General features: G+C 54.6%; 2 protein-coding genes across 7 annotated transcripts; one reads left to right on the top strand and one right to left on the bottom strand.

Annotated features, from left to right (window-relative positions):
- The first annotated feature begins 36 nt into the window (after positions 1–36).
- Positions 37–4,611, top strand: THYN1 (thymocyte nuclear protein 1). Of its 4 annotated transcripts, XM_060160819.1 has the most exons (7): positions 42–328; positions 1,676–1,857; positions 2,600–2,668; positions 3,018–3,110; positions 3,623–3,718; positions 3,958–4,108; positions 4,410–4,611. In XM_060160819.1, exons 1-7 carry the CDS (start codon positions 286–288, stop codon positions 4,454–4,456), a joined length of 681 nt encoding a protein of 226 aa, XP_060016802.1. In that variant the 5' UTR covers positions 42–285; the 3' UTR covers positions 4,457–4,611. The 4 variants fall into 4 exon arrangements, with proteins under 4 accessions (XP_060016805.1, XP_060016801.1, XP_060016804.1 ...); XM_060160822.1 differs by lacking the exon at positions 3,958–4,108 and having other exon boundaries at positions 37–328; XM_060160818.1 differs by lacking the exon at positions 4,410–4,611 and having other exon boundaries at positions 37–328; positions 3,958–4,394.
- VPS26B (VPS26 retromer complex component B) lies at positions 2,324–23,981 on the bottom strand. Of its 3 annotated transcripts, none has more exons than XR_009542584.1 (7): positions 23,413–23,981; positions 15,582–15,738; positions 11,154–11,318; positions 8,981–9,156; positions 7,391–7,533; positions 6,726–6,996; positions 2,324–6,488 (listed from the first exon to the last, which is right to left on the bottom strand). XR_009542584.1 is itself a non-coding variant. In XM_060160817.1 (6 exons), exons 1-6 carry the CDS (start codon positions 23,855–23,857, stop codon positions 6,850–6,852), a joined length of 1,233 nt encoding a protein of 410 aa, XP_060016800.1. In that variant the 5' UTR covers positions 23,858–23,981; the 3' UTR covers positions 2,324–6,849. The 3 variants fall into 3 exon arrangements, 1 of the variants encoding a protein (XP_060016800.1); XR_009542585.1 differs by having other exon boundaries at positions 2,324–3,353; XM_060160817.1 differs by having other exon boundaries at positions 2,324–6,996.
- Between the last annotated feature and the right edge of the window lie 130 nt (positions 23,982–24,111).

Below are 24,111 nucleotides of genomic sequence, written 5' to 3'. Positions count from 1 at the left end.
GGAGCCGGGACTACAACTCCCAGGGGCTCCCCGGGGCGCGCGCCAAGACTAGAAAGCGCCGCGGGGACGCTGTGCAGCGCCCTGCGGCGCGCGGGGAGGTGGGTTGGGGTAGCGCTTCGAAGGCTTGCGGACTCGCGAGGGTAGCTGTGATTGAGAAAGAAGACCACCGGGGGCGCTCAGCGGCGGTCTGTGCTAGGCGGACATACGGGTGTGGGTAACGCGGAAGGATTCCCCGGGCGCCCTGGGCGACGGCGGGACCCTCTATCCTCGGCGCGCGGGGACGCCATGCCGCGAGCCCGGAAGAGGCCGGCGGGGGCCGCGAGGCCAGGTGAGCCGCGCCCGGCTGCTCAGTGCCGCTCACCTTCCGCCCCTGCGCGTGGGGAAAGGCCCGAGTGGGTCGTTTTGAGGTCCGATGTCCCGAGCCGCCCACCAGGCTTATGCTCAGGGCCCCTCTGCTGCTTGCTCGTCCGAGCGGTAGCTGTTTGGAAAGCACGAAAAGTAGCTGGGACACGGGCTGGCAGGCCGGTCGTTTACAGTTCCCGCTCCCCGGAGAGCCAGACGAGGAAGGAAAGGGTCACTGGGGCTGTGAGAGCAGGGAGGGGTTGGGGGGACGCCTTGAGAGGGAGGGGATTTGAGTCTAGCCGTAAAGAATGCGTAGGAACCCCTTGTGTTCACAAGGATGAGTGGCATTCTAGGAGCAGCAGCAAAGCAATGCACGACAGAGAAAGTGCTTTTTCGAGACTGGGGAGGGTTCCGAGTTGCCCACAACACATTGTTAACAGCACACACGGTGTTTACAGTGTGCCGATCAAGTCCAGGGGGACCACCAGGACCCTAGGAAGGTTCCACGTGTTAGACGTCCATCATGATGGCATACGTAGGAGCTTGGACTTGGTTCAGAGGCTGCGTAGGATGGTCGTTTAGTGGATTCAGATAGACCAGCGTGGCAGGCCCTGATGTGTGATCTGGGACACATCTTACAGATGGACAGAACACCTCATAGATTGTGTAGACTGAGTTACAGTGAGGGTGGTAACACATAGGGCGTAGGGTAAGAATTTAACAGCTATTAGTTACGGGGCACCCACTCTGCTCCAGGCACATTTCCCTCACTCTGTACGATAAAGTCCAGTCTTGACCATGTCTGCAGAGTCCAAAGTGGCTGTTTTATCCAGCTTTTCTTGGCACCTTCAAGGAGTAGAAAGGAGGCAGGCCACAGAGCATACTGAGCAGGAAGGAAGAAGTCAAGGTGACCTAATAGCTAATATTATTGAGCATTTATGGTAACGCCAGACACTGCTTCAGCCCATTGTTTGTATTATCTTATTTAATCATCAAAGCAAGTCCGTGGAGTAGGTGCCTTGTTGGAGAGAACAGCCCCAGCAAAGGCAGAGGAGAGGGTGAGGAAAAGAAAACATTGACTGCTTAATAGATGCCACGGGAGTTATCCTTATCCCACTGAATGGGTAACCCAGAAGATGTCCCGTAAGGTAGGCGTTCTGGTCCCATTTTTATAGATGAGGAACAAGTTCAGCAATGAAGCTGCCACTGTTAGTAACTGACAGCTCCAAAATTTGAGTCCAGCTCTGACTCCAAAGCATGTGCTTTTCCTGCAACAGAACTTTCTCTCTCAACAAGCAAGAAAGTTCTCTTCTTTTTTCTTCTCCTATTGCAGACAAGAAGGGGCCAGGCGGAAAACGTACCAAAACTGAGGACCCAGGGGAGGCATCAGCTAAGGTGGAGAACTCCAGCCTTCAGGAGACTTCAGCCTCTAGAGACTGTGGGAAGAACCTAAGCAGCTACTGGCTGATGAAGTCAGAGCCAGAAAGCCGACTGGAGAAAGGGGTAGATGTGAAGGTGAGGTCCCGCACCTGTCTCCAGAGTGCACGGGGGACACCACAGGGTCCCATCACCCACTTCTTACCTTCGAAGGGTAGGAAAAGGTGATAAAGAATAGAATCAGCAGGATTTATTGCCATCCACTATCTGTTTTGTGAATCTTCTACTTAGGGCAGGGGTTGGCAAACATTTTCTCTAAAGGGCCAGGTGGTGCTGTTGCAACTCTGCTGGCATCACAAGAAAGACATAGACAGATAGTGTGTCTGAGTTCCGATAAAACTGTCAGCAAAATCAGGCATGGGCTAGATTTGGCCTGAAGGCTATAGTTTTCCAACCCCTGATCTAGGCAACATTCAGTCTTAGGTTGCCTTTCTCTTGCCACCTGCCACGCTCCTAGGTATCTCCCTGCCAACAGCTGGTACACAGGAGGCGAATGTAAATCAAATTTCATAGTAGCCTGGAAAAAATAAAATTAGAGATACTATAGAAGGCATATATAATATTTTAATAAATGAAATACAGATAGTCAGCAATTACCAGATTATCCACTCATCTAATCCTCTCAATGAGCAAGGCTAACAAGGTAACACAAAGCTAACTTCTACTTGCGCAGTATGAGTGGCTCTGTGAAGAGCTTCCCAGTAAGCTCACATGCCATTCCAGCTGGCAACACCCTATAGGGGAAGGAACTTGTCTGCTTCCATATATTCTTACCGATTGGCCCAGGATTGTTTACTGAATGACCTTATTTCTTGCCCAGTTCAGCATTGAGGATCTCAGAGCACAGCCCAAGCAGACAGCATGCTGGGATGGTGTTCGCAACTACCAGGTAAGCGGGTTAGACAGGACCTCGAGACCCGGGAGGGGATAAAAGCCTGCTTCCTTCTGACTTATTCAGTAGCAAAATCTCTTGGCTAAGGTTGTTTTTTCCCAGAACCCAAACCTGAAAATATATTAACAAATGCCTTGATTTCTTTGACTGCACGCAGTTTTCAAATGGCCTGTGTTCCAGCCAGTGTCCTGATACAGCTCTGGGTAAAAGGCAAGAATTGAACTGCAGGGTGTGGGGGGAAGCTGCGAAAACCAAAATCTCATCTAATAAAAGCAGACTTGATTTCCAGGGCTAGTGTCTTCTAGCTGGTGGGAGGATAGTTCTTGTTTCTTCTCTGCTGGAACAGGCCCGGAACTTCCTGAGAGCCATGAAGCTGGAGGAAGAAGCCTTCTTCTACCACAGCAACTGCAGAGAGCCAGGCATTGCGGGGCTTATGAAGGTCGGTTGTACAGGCTTAGGTCTGAGTCCATCTCCCTTCAGGCAGGTTAGGGAGACAGCGTAGGCAGGTAACCCTCCTCCCCATCCCTGCTGTCTCAGGGACATGTGACAGGACTGCAGCAAGGCAGGCCTTCATTTCAGGCCCCGCTGGCACAGACCTCTCCATTTCTGCACCTTGGTCTTTCACTCAAAAACAGGCCTGATGGTAGCTCTTCCAGGCCAGGAGTTACCAGGATGGAATTAACTGTCGGTGGAGAAACAGTGGCACCAATAATAACCTTTAATGTTTGGTTTTAGAACATACTTTTAAGATTTTTGTCAAAATAGGGTTGATTTTCTCTGCTTACCTTAGACTGTGTATTACTTCCAGATATTTGAGCCCTCAGTGGCTCAACAGCGAGACAGATGGGGTAAGAATACGTAGGGTAGGAAATGACAGTTGGACTTGGACTAAAGCCTGGCCATGGAGCTGACTGGACAGACAAATGATTGGAGACTCGGCTTTAATTTCAGATTGTGAAGGAGGCATACCCAGACCACACACAGTTTGAGAAAAACAATCCCCATTATGATCCATCCAGCAAAGAAGACAACCCCAAATGGTCCATGGTAAAGATACTACTATTCTTCCTATTTCACAAGAGAAAGGATGGACAGAGAGGGAGGAAGAAGGTCTGGGGTATCTTTAGACCAGGGCACAGAGCTCAGTCCGATGAGGTTACCCTGCCTTTGGAGAGAAGGACAAACACCGGCAGCCAGGCCCACGGGACCTCCTGCAAGCAGCTAAAACACAGGAGGCAGAGTCCAGCTGGACGTGCCTTTCTGTCCCATACACTGTTGCCATGTAGGTGGACGTACAGTTTGTTCGGATGATGAAGCGTTTCATCCCACTGGCTGAGCTCAAAACCCACCACCAAGCGCACAGAGCCACTGGCGGTCCCTTAAAAAACATGGCTCTCTTCACCCGCCAGAGACTCTCAGTCCAGCCCCTGACCCGAGGTAAGAACGGCTCTCGCCTTTTGATCACATGCCAGAGTGACCGTGAATTCACATGTACTAGCTGGTGAACCCTAAGCACGGTGGTTAAGGTCTGAGTCTGTCTTCCCACCTGTAACTCCCACGAGGGAGGAGCCCCCTCGAGCTGCCCAGGGCAGCTGTGCTCGGCACCTGTCGAAACGCCCCTGAGGGTTCTGAGTGAACGACTACCTGCCTCATGACTTGAGAAATGCCTGCCATGACTGCCCTGTTCAGGAGGAGACACAGACCTAATTCTTCCTCTTCTTCTTGCCCTTTTCGGCAGAGGAGTTTGATTTTATTTTGAGCCTGGAGGAAAAGGAACCGAGTTAATGGAGACACAGCTCTGCTGAAGTGGGCAAGATGTTGCCCCAAAGTCAAGCTTCCACAAGACAAAAGAAGGCGTGGGGAACATGCTGGTTGTGTTCACCTGGCGTTGTGTGTAGACGTCGGGTTTGGGTCCTTTTTAATAAAACATGAATGTCTGAGTTGGAGGCGTTTCTTTAAAATCAGCATCGGGGGTAGAATACTCCACTGCACGTCTTTACATCCCCTCGACCAGATGCAGGGCCCAGTCTGCTGACACCCACTAACATGGATTGTCTCTACACCAGCCTTCCTTAACCCACCCCTGAAGTATCTGGTCCCAGAGTGGGTAAAACCAGCAGTTTCAGGACAAGTTGCCAGACTGGAGTAAAACCAGAATGCCTTTCTCAGCCATGGGCTTGTCTAAAACAGGGTGTCATTGTTCACCAGGGGCCACAGACACCAGGAGGGCAGGTGTCGTGGGTCAGGGCGGGGCGTCTCCCCTTGTGTGCGGCAGGGCAGTAAGAAGAGACCACAGAGTCTGGTGGACCGTGGGCATGATGCCTCCGAGCCCAGGGGCTTGCTTTAATCAGGGAGAGAGCTGAAACAGACTGCTTTGTTTAAAACAGCCATTGAAAAGACACACGTTGAGAAACTTGTAAACACCGCAGCTGCTCAACCCCAGGCCGCACTGCTTGGTTCAGTCCCTATGCTCTGCCAGGGTCCCAGGGATGGGCCTCCCCTTCCCCGACGCACAAAGAGGCAGAGAATGGGGCAGGGGAAAGAACAGAAGCTCCCGAGAGGACAGAAGCAAATTCTACCTCTAGTTCTCTCAGGAGACAGGCTTCAGGTGTCGGGAAGGTTGGGAAGTGAATCTGTGGTCGGCTGGAAGGCAGAGGGATCGGCGGGTACCTAGTAGTTAAGGGGCCAGCTGTCGTGGGATGCGCCAGAGCCCCAGCTCACGCTCCGGAGAAGGCGAGGGACACAGGAGCTGCCTCTCCCACGCTTAGGCCCCCAACCCTGATAATCCAGGGGCAGTCGCACAGGTGGTCCTGTCCCCACGGGGACTGTCCTTCACACCTGAACCCGGGGTCCAGCCTGGGGGAACCAGCTTCCCTTGCTTGGTTCTTCTGCCCCCAGTCCACCTCGAGCGTCACCCCAAACGCCCTTCCCTCCCATCTCAGCTCTGATCCGTGAGCCCTGCCCAGTCCGAGGCCTACCGCTGCACCAATTTCCGAGGAAGAGACGGGTCCCCGTTTTCCACACTAACTGAAAGATGACACAAGAACCAACCCCTCTGCTTCCCAAATGACAGAGAACTCAGACCACCAACTATTGTACCTGCTGGCCATGGGGGTCTGCTTGGTCTTTCTAGAAGGGAAGAGAGGCCAACAGGAGACAGGAAGGACATGCACACCCTTAACAGGACAGGCGCGGTGCAGTGCAACAGCGGGAGACCCTCTCTAGCATGATGAGAGCGTCCACATACACAGAACACCAACGGTCCTAAGCTCTGGTCAGCCGGCTGGTGGGGAGGATGGCGGCTCAGGAGGCCCTCCCCTTCCCCCCAGCTCGCAGGGTGAGCACAAAGCTTCTACGTGTGAGAACAAGTGCCGGTTCCCAGGAGTGAGATGGGCAGCAGGGAGCCAAGAGGGTCCACTCCCGGGGAGGCGGAGAGAACGGGCCCTTCCCGGACCTCTCCTCAGGGGAAAGATGTCCTCGTTCAGGGCCCGGGGCTGAGGACCTCTGGCCCTCAGGGTTGCCCGCACCAGGCACAGCCGACGAGGTCTACCCGGTTGCCATCCACGGGTGACACAGATGTCTTTGTGCCCAGGGACATCAGCCAAAGCCCCTACCACAAGCTTCCGTTCCATCCAGGACATGACTGACCAGAGTCCCTGGGAGGTGCCCGGTCCCAGCGGTGAGAGAAGGGCCAGAAGGAGGGTGGCTTGTGGAGGCTCCAAAGCACCACATTCGAGACTCCCAAGGAGGCAGCTTCCTGGTCTTGAACCCTCACCGCCAGTTAGAGCGGGGCGGGCGCCACACCCTCTGCCACTCGCTAAGGGACGGGGGAGGGGAGTGTGAGACAGGACCACCCGTGGGACGCACCCCCAGCCCCCAGCTCCTGTCCCGGGAGGCTCAGAGCCCGGCCGCGCTGTGCTCCCGCGGCCCAGGCAGCCCCGCAGTCGGCTCTCCCCGGGACGCCCCCTCTCCCTACGTTCCCATCAGCCACAGCGTCCCAGAGACACTCCCTCCCAACCCCAACCCCTTAGGTTCTTCAGGAAAAAGAATTTACATCAAGAACATGATTTGTTTTCAGGTTGCGAGTAGCGGGTCAGCTGAGCATCTTGCTGCCCCGGCTGCTGGTGCCTGTGGGCCTGGAGCCGGGGTGGGAGCCCAGCAGCTTCCTGGCCCCAGGCCTACTGTCTGCTGCTGCCGTCGGACAGCTGGCCGGGGTTCCGCGCCTCCCCCAGGGGGGCCGTGCCCTCGAAGCGCTGCGAGGCGATGGCTGCCTGGTGGGACATGCTCTTCCGAACGATGTCACCCTTCCGCCACAGCACCACTTCCTGCAGGATGGGCAGGCGGGGGTGGGGGGGGCAGGCGACACGTGAGAGGGAGGCCTGGGGAGGGTCCCAGAGGCTCTGCCTTCTCCCGGGAATCTTAGGCAAAAGCCTCCGCTCATATCTCACCAATGACAGCAGCCGTCCACACCTCTGGGCCCCAGGTGCCTGCTGACGGTGTGGCCGGGAGGGCAGAGCAGCCGCAGGGGCTGGGCCCGAGAAAGCAGACTCTGGGCGTCAACTGGGAACCCCCGTCCTTGCTGTGGGGCTCGGGGTAAACTAAGTGGCACAGAGACTAACCAGCTCACCCCCCATCCCCATCCCGTCTGCTTGCCCTGGGCGGGGACGATGCCCTCTGATTCTGTCTGGGTGGCCGGGGCTATGGGGGCGGCCAGCTCACCTGCTGCTTGAAGTAGCGCCGCTCCTCCTCATCAATCAGCACCAGGTTGAGGTAGTAGCGCACAGAGAACTTCTTGTTGATGTCCCGCATGGTGGGCGTGAGCTCGTAGCCCGCCAGGAAGAGGCGGATGGGGATGGACTCTCCTGCAAGGGCCGGGCGGGAGTCAGGGCGAGGGCAGGGGGGCCCCACCTTACACCGCAGTGGAGGGGCTGCCTGAGGGGGGGGTTGGACACCCAGGCTAACGCTTCTGCCTTCGGGGAGGCGCCTGCCGCTGCCTGGTGAGTGTGAACAGCACAAGAATGCTAGGTAAGCATCTTCTGACTCATTTAGTGTGTATAGTTGTTGGGTTTAAGAGCCATTGTCAAACCCCAGCTAACCCACCATGTCACCCAGTAATTCTGATGCCACCTCCCTCCATCCCAATTAGCATAGCCCCCACCCCGTACGCCTCCCCTCTAAGTCGAGTTGGCAGGGTGTGGTGGTCTGGAAAACAGAAAAGCTTCTCTCTGGACCCAGTTCTCTCCACTGACCCGAGGTATGACTCTGAGTAAGTCTGGTGCTTTCCGTGGACTTTCATTTTCTCATGGGGAAAATTATGATATCAGGCTACATAATATTTTAGATCACTTCCAGCTCTAACACTGTGCCTCTCCTAAGATAAGTGGAACAAAATCAGGGCAGAATTCTGCTGAGAAAGTCCAAACCTACAGTGCAGCCTAAAGCCAAACACGAACCCTGTTTCACTTCGCACTGTTCTGTGCTCATCTCGGTGTCCTGTCAGTGGCACTGGGAGGGTGAGCTCAGCCCAGCTGCTCGGATGAGGAAACATGGAACAAGCAGGCAGGATGGCTCAGCCCTGCCCCGAGGACCCTGCTCGTGACGCCCGAGGGCCTGAGAAAGCTATGACACCCCTCCTTCCACGTGGAGCAGACTGGGAAAAAACTGAATGAAACCTCAGCAGCGCCAAGCACTGCTACGTGAAAACACTTCATCATCAGCTGCTGCAGAGCCAACAAAGAATGTACACGACTGCTCCTCCTAACAATCACACAACTTCCCATCCAGCTCTCAGCTCCCCTCATCCCAGAGGTCACGCCGGCACTGTGTGCAGCACTAGAAGTGTTGGTCAGGGTGTGTGGACTTAGCGAATGAATTCAGAGCATGACTCGTTTTACCTGAGCAGGAACTAAGTAACAGAAATGAGGATTCTGCTTTAATCTCTTGCCCATCCCCCCCGCAGCAAAGAAATTCAGAATGTCAATAGGAAAGTGTAAACAGAGTGTTCAAACTGTATCTGCTAAACTGGTGCTTTTCAAACGTCTTTTGATTTTTTTTAAGACATAACTCTTGAGATTTAAACTGCAGTACAAGCTCAGTCTATAAACGAGGTCCACTCGGACGTCTGCTGGGTGAAGGTGAGCGGGGCCTGAGCTCCACACCCCCAGCCTCCTTCTCCTCCTTCTCGGGACCCACAGTGCACAGTTAGAGATTAAGAAATTACGGGCTACCAGGCCCCCTAACTTTGACAGGATGATCCCTGAAGCCCCTCCAACACTGGGGCTGGGCCGAGGCCATGGGGCCGGAGCTCACCTCTCACGGGCGCGCCGTCCATGATCTCGTACTTGGCAATGGTGTCGTTCTCGTGGTACACATTGGGGCCCGTGCCTGTCGTTTCCCGCTTGATGATGTCTATCTCCATGTGCTTGATCTTGATCCTCACCAGCAGGAAGTAGATCTTCCCCACAATGACATCTTTCAAGTGGTACCTGCGGAGAGGAAGGTGAGAGGTGCGGCCCCCGCACGTGACAGGCCTCCTGGTTCCAGGAGAGGGCACTGCCCCCCAAGCTGCCCCGCAGGGCGAGCCCCAACGACCTTCTACACTTGAACCTGCGTCACTTCCCCTCTGCTGTCCCGCCTGCACCTCAGAGCATGGTTCCGTCACCCTCTGCTCAGCGCTTTAACGAGTGCATGTGTTTTAGAGGCTCTGGTGTGAGAGGCTGACCCGCAAGTGTGGGGACCAGGTCCCGGCTCTTCCTCCCGCTTCCAGGAACTGGGCTTTTCCCCCGGGGCCAGCCGGCAGCAGGGCTGCTCTGTACCAGGTGTGGCCGCAGAAAGCAAACCTTCAACCTGAAGCTCAGGACGGGGGACCTGAGGATTCGAGCTCCCGGATCACAGGGGAGGAGCCCTAGGGAGTGCAAAGAAGACAGATGACGTGGTGGGATCCGAGGAGGGGCAGACGCGGGTGTGGACCCAGGTTCCCAACCTGCAGGCCTGGGGTCTCCCCACCACTTCACGCCACCTTTCTGCCTTCAGCCTGCCTGGGGAGATGGCGGACGCACAAGGACTGAGGAGAGCAGAACTCTGCTGCTTGCAGCGCGTTAGAAGGAATGCTCAGAGCACAGATTCTCTGGGCATTCAAACGTTTAAAGATTGAACGTTCCTTTGTTCTAAATGAAATCTTACACACAAGAAACACAAAGGAGCCGCGTGTGATACCCGGGCCCCGCTCCTCCTTCAAGGCACCTTTCCACTGACCTGACCAAACCCTTCATTTTTCAGATGAGAAACCCCAGGTACAGAAGTCTTAGTACCTGCTAACCTGAGCCTAAGTCCTTAGTGGCAGAACGGGACGCTGTCCTAAGGTCCGGGCTCTTCCTGTCTGTTCAGACGGCCTGGCACTCACAGGGCAGCCTGCTCTGCAAGGGCAGGACCCGGTCCAGCCCGTCCAGCCTGTGACACGCCTGTCTCACGCTCACCTTGGTCTTGACTGCACTGCTGGCTGCGGCTGCTTGAGCGCCTTCGAGGTGGCACCCCCTTCACTAGGAGGCTGGGGCGCTGGTGGGCAGGCACTTTGGGGGCCTCTGTCTCAGGAGGGCCCGTGAGACCCAAGACCATGAGGAGGAAGCGCAGGGGCCTGCTCCAGACTCGCCCTGCCTGTCCTGTAGGGGCCCATCGGGGCCACGCTCAGCACCAGGCCAGGCCAGGCGGGAAACGGCCTTCCCTCCCCCTGTCCTGGGAAGCACGTGTGTTCCCAGCCCTTCACAGGAGAGCCGCTGCTCAGGCCTCCACCCTCCGAGCCTCTGGAGGCCAGCGGGTCTGAGGTGAGGCCTCCCCACGGGGAGAAGCCTCATTAGAGACTCGCAGGGGGGAGGGTTAGTTCTCTGTGAATAGAAGACACGTTTACTTTTGCATATTTGATTCTCAAACATTTTCAGGAATGTATCATATTAAAAAGAGAGCTGCTTGCAGTACATTTTTGAACTGTCAGCAAGTTTTGTGATTTACAAGCACTTACGTATTTGGATGTTGTGATAGCAGGCACAGTTTAAAACATATATGGCCAGTTAAAATAAAATTACTTAAAGACCTTTATAAAAAGGCATCAGATATTCTTTGTTACAATTCATTTTAATTCAAGGAGGAAGCAGTCAACTTGGCTTTCCTCACTTTGGTTTCTAAAGACTCACTGTATACAGGATACAAATGATAATAGAATGGTATTCTGAGGTTAATCTCATCAGTAGAAGGAAACAGATGTACCTAGAATCCAAAACAAATACTTTAAAGTTAGTTTCGCTTGACTTTGAAAGACCTCATAGGATGTTTAACTGAAGTTTGCCCTCTTAAGTTAGTACAGTTCAGCTGCAGTGAGATGCAGCTCTTTCCTGACCCGTGACCTCGGCCGGCCTGCACACACATCCACCGCGTTATTTCTGTGGCCGCCCCCGCAGGTCACCACCAACCAGCCGGGCCCGACACTCACTTGGATTTGTTGTACTCAAACTCGATGTGCAGACAGTCCTCGATCCCAACCTCCATCTTGATGGAGGAGTTCAGCTCCGGGTACGTGCTCAGCGTGTGGACCACGATGTCCATCTCCTTGACAACATCGTTGAGGCGGCGGCTGATGGTAGCGCGAAGGAAATACCTGAGGGACGCAGACGTGTGGTGAAGGGCCACTCCCAGCCTCCGGAGCCCACCCCGCAGAGGACCCCTGGTAGAGGTCACCCCCTGGGGCTCTGACTGCTCTGAGAATTCACCGCTGGGTACCCCCTTCCCAGGAAAATGCACTGAGACACAAAATCCTGCAATTACAATTCCAGGGAGATCAAAGTCCTTTCCCCAACCCTCCTCTAAGCCTGAGCTCCGAGGTAAGAGATGACGCCTCTCTCTGCACCTCAAGAGCAGCCTCGCTGCCACCTGCCAGGCACCGTGTACAGCTTCCATTTCTTCAACTAACTCCCGGCTCTTTGGGCACAGGGATCGCATACTTATGTTTGCATGCTGTTTATTTAACAATATTTGATCAAAGAGCATTTTTCAAGTCCCTCACAGTTAAACAACAGGAATAAGATAATGGAGAAATCAGGTCAGCGATGCATCGCGCACGTTTATTGCCGGGCCTAGGACGGATAAGATGGAGTCTCACAGGAACTCATCGTCCCCTGGGGGAGATGGGCAGATCAACAGAAAAATTAGAACACATGGAAAGTGTCCATTCAAAGGCAGGAACCAAGTGCTGTGGGGAGAGAGGGGTGCCTTCAGGAGGAGCAGGCCTTAGAACTAAAGCAACAGAGGTGGGAGAGCCCCAGGTCTGAACAAGGATGGTCTCCGGCTAAGCCTAGGGTCCTGGGACACGTTAGAAAGAGGGAAAGACACAGCGCTGAAAGGCAGTGAGCCATGCCTGACCGCCAGCCAGCCCTTCACTGTGGCGCCCCCCGCACCCCTCGTCCCCTTAACTCTGTGCGGCCCTCCAACAACGCTGGGACGGTAGGCCTTGGTGGGGACCTTGGTGGCCCTCCTCTGCAGCCTCACCACCCCCCGGCCACCCTCTCCTTCCTGCTCCCTCCACGCAGCCCCAGACGTGGCTCCAGCCTGCCCTACGGCTCAGGCCCTCAAGCCCCCACGCCCTGTGGGGCAGGGCCTGGCAGCAGTGTAGAAGGGAAGGCTCCACAAAGCTTCCAGCTGCTCGAGCGCCTCCCCTGCGCCAGCAGTCTGGAGGCGCAGGGGACTCACCCCGGGGCGCGTCTGCCACATAATTGCTCTGGAGAGGCACATGGGGATCTATACTTTTTAAAGCCCCCCCCCACAATGATTCTAACACAGGACCCTTGGTAGAGAACTACTGTCTCGCATCCTGATGCTTCAACTTCCCAACTTTCTCAACACATCCAATCTCTCTCCAGCTAAAGCTTCTTCCTGAGTTTATAAAAAGTCCCAAAGCCATCAATCCCCAGGACACTCCCCAGGGCCCACACTCTACCTTTCCTCAGAAACAGCTGTCCGGGGGTCCTGTTCTAACCCTGCAGCTTCATCCCCAGGCCCTACGCCTCGCCCCAGCTTCCGTCTCTACCACCCAACAGGAGCTGCCCTCCCAAAGGGAGCACAGGGCTCACAGCTGCCAAGTCCAGGGGCTTTTTTTTTTGGCATCAGCTCTGCATTAGAGCGTAAAACACTCCCTTCTCATTCAAGCATCACCCCACTCCTCCTCCGTCCCCAAGAGTCCCAGTAGGGTCCCCAAGAGTCCCAGTAGGTCCCGGGCTCTCCTCTCCCACAGTGGGTCACAAGCTCTCCTCTTCCAGAGGAGCTCCCCTCCTGGAAAAACCTATCAGTTACCACCTCTGAGCAGGTGATTTCCGACAGTGCATTCCTCTGTCCTGAGCGACAGGCTTGATTTCCAATTGTCTGTTCTGCCAGTGCTTCAAACTCCTCCCTGGAACTGGATGAATCGCCTCACAGGTCATCTCCTCCTCCTGATGGCCCTATGTCTGCATCTCCACTCAATGGTCAATTCTGCTGGCGTCTATTAAATTCCTTGTTTTCTGCCTGTTCCATGGCGTCCACTAAAGGAAAACTCAGGACCTCACACAAACCTTCCCACAGCCTTGACCCAACACTCCACCCACCCATCAAATATGACATAGTGACTTCAATCTTCTAACAGAACCACCGCCCTGCCTAAAAACAAAGGAAAAGGAGTCCAAAATAATCTTTTCATGTTTCCCCTCTGCCTGTAATAAGACACAAGCCCTTAATCTGGAACTTACATCTTCCATTAACTAATGTTCCCGATTTTACCTCCTTTCCCAGCATGAATCCGGAAGTCTTTGTCTAATTTAGACAGTAACACTTTTCTTTCATTGTGATAAAATACAAAATACAGGGTGCAGAGCATGCACCCCAAAACATGCCACTCTGGCACGAGGGTTCTATTGAGCTGAAAGCAACAGGGAAACAGTGCACACAAGACAGACTCCGGGGCCCTCTCCACCAGGAGAGGCTGCGCAGCCTGGGAGCTGCTGGGGGTGCTGCCCACAGAGCGCTCCTCACCAAAGCAAGCCTCTCCCCGTGCTTCCCATAGCTCGAGCCGCAGGGCCCCTTCTCTGCCTCTTCACTTCTCTGTTAAGATGCTGCATAAGCCCAAGTTCAACTGCCCCTCAGTCACCGGGCAGAGCTCAGGTGGGAGCACAATGAACACAGGAATACACTGCTTGCTTGCCTGTGGCCAATCTGTCTTCCATCCGTCCGATTTGCAGAGCCCGCGCCAATGAACCTGACATGGTGGAGGGAAAAGTTTTTTCCTCCCCTCCAATATATATAACACAATGTAACCATTTTTACGGGCACAGTTCAGTGGCATTAAGTACACTCAAGGTGCTGGGCAGCGGTCACCACTGTCCATCTCCACGTGTTCACCTTCCCCAACTGAAACTCTGCCCTATCAACCACTAACTCCCCAGCCCCTTTCCCCAGCCCCTGGCAACCACCATTCTACTTTCTACCTCTATGATTTTGACTATCTAACTGCTTACAGAAGTGGAATCAGTATTTGTCTCTTTGTATCTGGCTTATGTCACTGAGAACAATGTTCTCAAGGCTCATCCATGCCGTAGCAGGTGTCGGAATCTCCCCCTTTTCAAGGCTAAATACTATTCCACTGTGTGGATACACATGTTATTCATCCACGCATCTACTCATAGACACTTGGGTTGTATCCACTTTTTGGCTATTGTGAATAATGCTGCTACAAATGTGAGTATACATAAATCTGTTTGAGTCCTTGCTTTCACTTCTTTGGGATTATACACAGAAGTGGAATTGATGAATCATACGGTAATTCTATTTTGAAGAAGCACCATACTGTTCTCAACACCTTTCTTTCTGACATAAGAACATTTATGAGAAGTCCACTGCAAAACATCAAATTCAATAGCAATAGGCCCCAAGCCCAGCTTAAGTGATGACTAGATACTCCTCACTGTTGCTGCCCTTCTGAGTGCAGTCACGCAACGCTGCTGAAGTGGGGCAGCACCCGTGCTTAGACCTCTCTGCACAGGCTGGAAAGGAGAGCCTGCAGCCCCTCTTCTGACGGGAGAGGGGAGAGCTTGCAGTGGCCCACACCATGCCACATGCAGGCCTCAGGTGACACCCAAGACTTGGAGCCAGGCATGCAGAGTGACATCACATACCCCGGAGGCCATGGAATCAGTCTCCCCCTGCAGAGTTTCCAAGACTGGAACAAGGAAAACAATCCCATGTACTTAAAAGGTGTGTATTAATGTTTTAAAACTTGTCCTACTGTGTTATGTTTTACTCCCTCATTGTCCCAAAATATGGAGAGGACGGGTCTAGGATTAGAACCCAAATCTATGACCCGCTTCTCAAGTGACAGAGCTCAGGACTCCGCCACCATCTCGTGCAGAGCTGGACGAGGATCAGTGGCCCTGAGGCCCAGCCAGGGGTGTGTGAAAGCCGAGTATCCAACTTTTGGGAACTTTCAGAATCAGCTGTTAATCACAACATTTAAAATTAAATTACAGACACCTGCACTCGAATTCTATTAAGAACAAAGGTAATATCCTAGCTATTCTGGTGTGTCACAGTCCTCTCTGTTCCTGGGCCGGGGGTGGTGGTGGTGACGTCTGGTGCCTGTGCAGCAGTGTGCTGTCGAGGGGCAGGTGCGTACCTCTCAACTCTGCACTCAGGGGCGCTGGGTCAGTGGCTCGAAAGTGGCCACGGTGGGGATACCGACACTCCAGAAACGGACAGACAAGCCAGGAGCACTCCTCCTGGAGGGAGGCCCACTGCACAACCCCTCCCGCAGCACACCTTCCCTACAGCCACACAGAGCCTCAGAAACGGGACACAGTCAGGGTCCGTCCACACGGGGCACCCTGGGGGCGCCACTTACCGCAGCTTCACGTTCTGCCCAGTGTAGGACTCATAGGGCTTCTCCACGTGGGTGAACTCAAAGTCGAAGGCCTGTGACTGGGTGACCTCTCCGGGCCGGGCCAGGTCCTTCACCAGGGACACGAACTCGTGGTGGTTCCCGCGGTCGTAGTAGAGTTCTGCAGGGAGAGCATTGACCACTTCTACCAGACCCTGAGCTATGTGGCCCGGCGAGGGGGCTCCCAGCTACAGGAGCCTCCCGCCAACACACAGAGCCTCCAGTCTGGTTTATGGCTCCCTCGCTTCCTGCCCTGCCCCTGCACTGCAGCCCAGAACCCTGGGTGCCCTCTCCCGCCCCTTCCAAACACCCTGCGTAGAGACCCTGTCCCTGGAGCACAGCCAGAACCCGACATACTCCTGCTCCAGGGCACCGGGCAGCACCCGTGAGGGACACAGCAGGGGGACCGCGATCAAAACGCCACATTTCCTAAAACACATTCAAAACTACTTCTAACTTTGGAAAGCATACTCATAGTTATTCGGTCACATCACCCTCATAACCACCTTGTGAGATAGCTAGGACAGCCCTATCACCCATTTAACCGACAAGGAAACTGAGACACAGTGGGGTCGGTGACTGGCCTAGGGTCCCAGGTCTCCCGCTGGACCGCGTCTACTTCTAGGACCTGGCAAAATGGGGGTAGCGACATAACGCACTCCAGGTGTTGTGAGCACGGGACGAGGCGATGCAGGTAAAGGACTTGGAGTGGTACTTAAGAGACGGCAAATGCTCCAGAAGTATTAGCTGCCTCTGCCCTTCAGAGAGGAGTCCATGTGGCCGACGGGACAGAGGGGCTGTAACAATGCCCCACGTCTAAGTTCAGGGTCCCCAGACTTCTGTGAACATCAGAATCACCGGGGGCTGTGTTAACACACAGACGGCTGGGCCCCACCCCTAGTGTTTTTGATTCCGGGGGTCTGGGGTGGGGCCTGAGAATGGACATTGTTAACAGACTACCAGAGATGCTTCCTGCTGGTCCAGGGACCACAGTCTGAGGAGCACTGCTCTTCACCCATCCTCCTCTGGAAACACTTCTGCTGTTTATTATGAGTCATGCCACCTATTTGTTCTAGGTTATATATGCCTGTTTGTACTCTGCTATGTGTTAACTTTTGCTCCAGGCGTGGTCGTTAGAGATAAGGCCTATGTCCCCAGCTTCCTGGCACCCCCAGTCCCTGGCTGTGCAGCAGGGACACAATACCGACTGTGACCCTGTGTGGCCACATTACAGTCAAGGGACCACCCGTGGGCACCCTGCAGCAGGACAGGCAGCAGGCAGTGTACTCTCGTCGCTTCTGCTGTTGGCTGCCTGGGGAGAGACAGGGCCACAGGGAGGCATGCCTGGGACAACCGCCCGCCAGGCCTGGCCTGCCTCTCTGGAGCACAATGCTCCAGCTCTCTCAGAGCATCCGGGGCTAGGGAGGACCCCAGACAGCAAAGGTCTGAGCCCCCCAGGATCAAAGCCTTCTTGGGCTCAAGAAACCAGAGCTCTTGCCTCCCAGAGCCAACACAGTGTCCAGGCCTGCCATGGGGACGCTCGGAAGGGGAACGTGATTCCAGGGGTGCTTTCGGCCTTGCTGCCCTGTCCGCTGACCCGGACAGCGCCACCCCCAGAGCCTCTTCTCCCCAGGCAGCGAGGCATCGGAAAGCGCAGTGGGCTCCTAAGGTGTGTCCAGCTCGAGAGGAAGCAGCAGTGCGGTCAGTCCCCAGCCAGCGCTGCTGCTTCTGTATGCACACCCAGTGCACCCTGTGAGCATAGTTTGTGCTTATTTCCTACCTAGTTACGCTTGGATCCACCTTACGTTACAAACAATCCACCTTCTCTTCCAAACACCAAGTGGAATCAAGCAGCAGGCAGCGCTCTGGGTAGGGAGTGATGACCCACAAAGCCGCCAAAGGGGGAGGGCAGTTCAAACCTTCCGGGCAGGGGGTGCTGGGGAAAGGCGAACAGCCATCCCTCGTTTTGAAATCCAACAACTGTGCCCCCAGCCAAGGTAAGGAAGTGCAGTGACCAGGTAAGAACAGAGCCAGTGGCCAGCCTGTGACAAAGGCCCGTCCACTCACTCTTGCTGGTCCTTTGCTACTGGAGTCTCTGTTGATGGGCACTGACCCCTTAACTGGGGAAAGTGGTGCCTCCGTTCCCAAGCACTGGATTCTGCCATAGTTTCAGGGGACAGAAGCAGGCGGAACAAAGCCCCAGCGTCTGTGAACTTTAAGTGGGAAATCCCGGAGTCAAGAGAAAGATGGGAAGAGAAGGATGGAAAAACACACAAATGTGCTCACACAGCCTCAGAGGCAACATGAGAAACAAACCAGAGAAGGATCCACAGTGTTCACAGAGCACTCAGATCGCTGGCACCAGGGGTCCCAGCAGAGAAGCTGGGCTGGGACCCCCCGGGGGGACAGGGCCTTCCTGCCTGGCAGCATGTCCTCCCAGGGCTTCCCCGCCTCCCCCCAGACATCGTGAAAGAGTGGCCAGTGCATAGTCTGAGTGGGGCTTGACTGGGCTTTTTAATGCATACTTTATAAGCCATTTGCAAGGCTTCTGGAAACATTGTGGGGCAAAGGGGCAGAAATAGCAGCCGTACTTCACTGCGTGCCAGAAAGTCTGGTTTCCTCTTGCATAAATTAAAACAGAAAACCCAAGACTGTTCTAGCAGGAGGTCTGCCCTAAAGAGACTGTCAACTGCCTCTTTCTTCCCAAGTTACCCCGAGTTCTCCCCAGCCTCCAAAGCCCACAGGGACCAGCCATTTCAAGCCAGAAGGAGGAACTGACCGGTTCTTTCTTAAGGTAACTTCCCAGTCTCCGTCCAACAGGAGGAAATGACTTCTGTAGTCAGGATGTTTACACCGAAACTTGCCACCAATGGCTGAGGAGTGAATTTGCCACTTTGGAAGGAAAGTGAGACAGCTCTGCCCCACGGGGTCATCCCGTGAAAGGCGCCCTGAGACTCGCTGCTGGGCTAGGCTTCACACTGGTCTTGGAAGAAACCTAAGCCAACCAGGGCAAAAACACCTCTTTCAAACAGCCTGCTCTTCCCAGCTGCTGTCTGCTGACTGGCCACCTGGTCAAGATTCACGCTCGCCACGTCCACTTGGACCTCCTGGGCCTGGTAAGCCTGCGGGAGCAGTAACGTCTCTGGGCTGCCCGTGCCCAGCCAGCTGCCGCTCTGCTCCAGGCCCTGCAGCAGACTGTGAGTACGTGAGAATCAGTGTGCCTCTCCCTTGGCACTCATGGCTTCATGAATTAAAATACAGAAGGCCTCCAGGGTCTTACCAGCACAGGCTCAACTGGGGCTGATGGGTTTAGATTCACCCAGTGGCATTATTTTAAAAAACTTAAAAAAAAAAAAAATCCAGAAGTTCTCTCTCTGGCTTTGGAGTGCAGGGGTATTCAGGTCCTCCCTCCTCTGCAAGTGTGACTGTCGAATTACCTTTGGTTTATTTAACCCCATCCATCTGCAAGGTGGCCTGACACCCTCCACGAGTGTTCCCCCAATGATTCCACCTAAAAAATGGTCTCTCCATCTTCTAATTACAGAACTTCCCTCAATACTCCTTACGTGCCACACTGTGTTCTTCTAAAAACATGGGCCATCGAGTGACATGGGGGGTGCCCTCACCACACATTTGCTGGTGTTGTTGGAACACAGACCAAACCGCTGGGAAGTGCACAGTAGACACAGGAAGAATCCCAACATGGCTCAAAAACTTCAGGAGAAGGACAGAAAAATGCACACAACAGATGGATGAATCAGGGGCAACACCTGAGCTGTCGGTGCAGAACTGAATGGGGGCCTGACAACTCTTAACTCCTTATGTTAAGGGAGAAATCACAAGGCCTCTAGAATAACGGTGGAAGAAGGGCTTCAGTCAGCCAGGGGAGGTCAGGGAAAGCTTTCTGACGGGTGTCATGCCTGCTGGGCTTTAAGAATGAGTGAGAGCTTGGGTGGAAGGCCATTCTTTGCAGAAGGATGTTTATATACAAAGGGAAGAGGCCAAGACCCCTCTAAAAGGAACATGATACTTTGAGGAAAGCACACGTGGCAGGAGTGAAGGGTCGCAGAGACTCGGCCGGAGAAAGGCAGAGGCAGCTTGGGAAAGAGCTGAATGACTTCTCCCCTTCAACCGGCAGGGAGTCAACAAGAAGAATTTTAAGGAGGTGACTGACCATGTCAGCACTGACGTTTAGAAAGTCCACTCTTACAAAAGATGAACTGAAAGAAAAGGCAAACAAAGGCAGGAAGGCCAGTCAGGTTGCTACACACAGAAGCATCAAAGTTAGCAGCATCAAGAGCGGAGAGGAAGCACAGACTCGAGATACCCTAGAGTATCTGGGTACTGGGTACTGGAGAGGACCCAAACTGAGATGCCAGTTGGACGCGTAGGAGGGGGAGGGAGGGGCCTCGAGGACTCCCGGATTTCTGAGGCTGAATGGACCCAGGTGACGGGCCAGAGTGGAGAAAACAGGAGAAGCAGCAGGGCTGGGGCTGGAGCAGGAAGAGAAAAAGGTTTCTGGTTTGGATGTGTCTTTGAGGGACCTGAGGGGTATCCAGCGGGGGACTCTAGCAGACGGTTAGAAACCCAAGCATGAAACTCAGGGGAGAGTCCAGTGAGGACAAAGGATTGGGAGTCATCGGAGTCTAAGAGGACACTGCAATGAGGGGTGTGGATGAGGTTGCCAGAGTAGCTGACAGTGTGAGACGGGCCAGCAGACAGAAGGGCCCCCCTTCCTGCCCACCTCCCAAACCAAGACCGAGACAGGAGCTTTTCTGAGCAGGGGCTGGGCCGCTGTGAGGAATGGGGTCTGAAGAGGACCGATGCAACGATCACCAGACAGCTGTCTCTGCCTGGACTCCGGGGAGACCCTTCCACAGGTTTTCCCTCGGGCAAGCGCGCCTGCTGGGAGAACACACCGGGCAGGAAGTGCAGGGAGGCTGGCCTGGTGTGAACAGTCCCGTGGGCTGTCGGCAGAGGAATCAGGGCTGACGTTTTAAAGGTCCGGCCCCTGGAAACTTCTGGATGGATCCAGCTTAACAGGGATTATGAGTATTTGCGATGAGTGCCAAACCCTGCACTTCATGTACATTGATGATCTCTAGTAGTCCTCACGAGACCCTTGCAAAGTCCGTACCTTATAAATGGAGCCTTATCTAACCTAAGTAACCCTCTGCTTGACCCTCAATCACGCACCAGGCTGTCCTTCTACAGAAGGACACATACACTTTCTTTTTTTTTTTTTTTTTTTTTTTTTGGTGGTACACGGGCCTCTCACTGCTGCGGCCTTTCCCGTTGCGGAGCACAGGCTCCGGACGCGCAGGCTCAGCCGCCATGGCTCACGGGCCCAGCGGCTCTGCGGCATGTGGAATCTTCCTGGACCGGGGCACGAATCCGCGTCTCCTGCATCGGCAGGCGGACTCTCAACCACAGCGCCACCAGGGAAGCCCCATGGACACATACACTTTCATCAGCAGGAAAAAGAAATTAATCATAAGGATAGGAATGTTAAATACATAAATCACTTCATTTTCAAGCTGTGGAACTCTTCCCAGAAACTCTTCCCAGGAAGCAGGGAAGGAAGAAAAGAAAGAAGGAAAAAAGAAGCAAATCCAAGAGACTATGGTTTGTAAGAAGAAAAGTTCTGAGTGAAACCGACGAGGAAGGTGTCCAGAGCACAGTGACATCGCCGTTCTTACCGCAGTCCAGCTGTAGGACCATCCTGTGCGTCATCCGTACAGCCAGACCTTAGAGCCCGACCGAAGTTCCACCCACTTCATGCAGCATCAAGAAAGCAACGAAGGAGAAAACCACACGACCACAACCATGGGGAACTTACTCACCAGCCTCGCTCCAGTGCCCTGAGGTCAGTTCACAGAGCCTCTCAGGTACGGGAGACAAATACACCACACTCCGCACAAAGCCTGGTCCCTACACATCTCAACAAGGTGATTCTGTTATTATCCTTGTCTTACAGGTGAGAAAGCTGAGGCTCAGAGAGGGGTACAGCTTCCCCAAAGCCAAGGGTGGACTCAGCCCAGAGTGCTCAGGGGCCCAGGGAGAGTTATCAATGGAAGCAACAAAAGGTTCTTAGAAATCTGAGCAGGGCTGCTGTCCTGGGATGCCAGGAGACAGACAAGAAGGCAGGGCAGGGACGGCACCTTGTCAACTCCCTTTCATTCAGACTGCAAGGAGGCCTTGCCAGTGTCCCCCCTGAACAGCTCATTTCACAACTGCTGGGGCACAGGGGGGCAGGGGACACTCTGGTTACCTTTCATGTATTGGCAAGGTGTCACCCCCTGGAATGATGGTACAGACACTGGCTAGACATGCCTGTCTGCACTCGTATTGCAGAACCAAAGAATCCAGCAATAACCTTAAAGCTACGACGTAAAAATACTAATTCTAAGTAGGCAAGGACTTCTCCACTTCTTACATCTTACGCCCAGCACAGAATGCTGTGAGTTCATCCTGTCTGCCCAGTGGCTCTTTGCTAGGAGTGAGTTTACCTTACACGGATATAAGACATTCCTGTGGTTCTAGTATCTGGCGGGTAGAGGCCGAGGAGGCTGTTAAACACTCACCCACAACAAAGAATGATCAGGCCCACAATGTCGACAGCACTGCTGTTGAGAAACCCTATCCAAGCCGGAAGCAAGAGAGCAGAGGGTCTGAAACTCACTCTTCAGCTCCCTTTCAGGCCACTCGTATTCTGGGTTTAAAGTAACAACAAACAGGTTCCTATAGGATCAGCCAGCCTTCAACCTGATTTCCTTTTCTCAAACACCAGAAGCCAATACTCCAGGCTGAGCACTGGGCTGCAGAGGCACGCCGCACGGCCTTTTCCCAGGGCTCCAGTATTTCCTGCCTCTGTAAAAGGGGAGCAAGATTCTGTGCAGGGCTCTCAGGGAATGACAGTGAGCATTCAACGAGCTTTCACAGGAAATCCCCCCCCCAACAGGGCCAGATGTGCAGAGCCTGGTATGGGGTATGAATTCTCTGCCAGAGGTCTTTTCAGGCCACATGGGTATTTACTGTGAATCTACCCCTGAACGAATGACAATGGCAATTTATTTCAGAAGCACCTGCGAGTTTTAATAAACACAGAGTCCAAAGAGAACTGGAAACAACCCCGTGCTGACTGGCAGCTCTCAGATATTCGGTACAGCTACTGCCTTTTATTGTCTAGTTGTAACTGCTAACACTCATGTTGGAAGAGTGTTAGAGCCTTGAGAAATTGTGACCACTTAATTTGCGTCTTAGGAGCATCATTTCTTTAAGAAGATGAGTCTGCTGAAGGCTAGGTTCTAATCAAGAAGTCTAAGGGACGCCGGCTGGCTGGACAGAGGGCTGACGCTGGAGCCCGCGGGGCTGCTTTCTCAAACAGCTCCCGGTGAAGGTGGGATGTGAGAGGCAGGCGGGACACAGGTACTAGAAAGGGGTGGACTGGCCGCGGGACTCGGTGGCCACGACCTGCGGGCGGGCCCAGCAGCACCGAAGGCCGGGCAGGAAAAAGGAGCCCGGACCCCGGGTGGGCAACAAGGCTGCGCGGCCTGAGGCGGCGAAAGGGGATACAGAGTCGAAGTAATGGGGGCGGGGGTTAGGAAGCAAGGGTTAGGGAGAAGGGTCAAAGGTCGGGGGTCGTGTCAGGGACCAGGGGTTAGTGAGTGGGGGTCAGAGGCGAGGTCAGGGGTCAAGGGTCAGGGGTCGGGTCAGGGTTGGGGTGGAGGACAGGGTCGGGGACCGGGGCGCGGGGGCAAGGAGCGGGACCGGGTGGGGTGGATCCTGCACTCACCAATCTGCCCGATGAACTCGACCTTGATGCCTTGGTGCTCCAGCCGCTTGTTGGGGTTCTTGAGCGCCAGGCTCACCTTCCCGGACACAGTCTCCCCGTCGTAGAATAGGAAGTACTTGTCCTTTTTCCCATCCTCCGTCTTGTGCTCGGCCCGCTTCCTGCTGTCCGCATCGTTCAGCAGGATGTCCACATCCACGCTCTGCCCGAAGCCGAAGAAGCTCATGTCCCCGCCGGGCCGGCCGGGCCTGGGAAGGCCGGAGGGCTGGACGCGGCGCCGACGCCCGCGCTCGCCGGGCCGGCGCGGTTCCGGGGGCAGCGCAGAGCAGGCGCAAGGCACCCGCCCGCCGGTGCTTGCGGCGCCGACCAGCCAGCCAGCCGCCCGGCCCGGGAGCAGCGCCCGCCGCTTCCGCCGCTCAGCCGGACGCGCCGGACTCGCCGCGCGCATGCGCACGCCCCCGCCTCTCCTGCTAGGCCGCCGAGCCTCCGGCGGAGTGCGCGCTGCGCATGCGCGCCGGGAGAGGGCCGCTCGGCTTTCCCGCAGTTGACATGGCGACCAGGGCTTCCTTCCGGATCTCCGGCCAGATGTCCCGTAAAATTCAGAACTAAAGATGTCCTTTCTGAATGCCTTGTTTTGCTTTTCCTTTATTTAGTTTGGTAAACGGTAGGCCGCCACCCACACTCGAATGTGTACACCTTCGA

This window comes from Lagenorhynchus albirostris, chromosome 9 (genome assembly GCF_949774975.1).
Source record: "Lagenorhynchus albirostris chromosome 9, mLagAlb1.1, whole genome shotgun sequence".
In the NCBI taxonomy this organism is placed as follows: Eukaryota; Metazoa; Chordata; class Mammalia; order Artiodactyla; family Delphinidae; genus Lagenorhynchus; species Lagenorhynchus albirostris.
The sequence above is the reverse complement of the archived record's forward strand: the minus strand, read 5'-3'. Positions and strand labels throughout refer to the sequence as shown.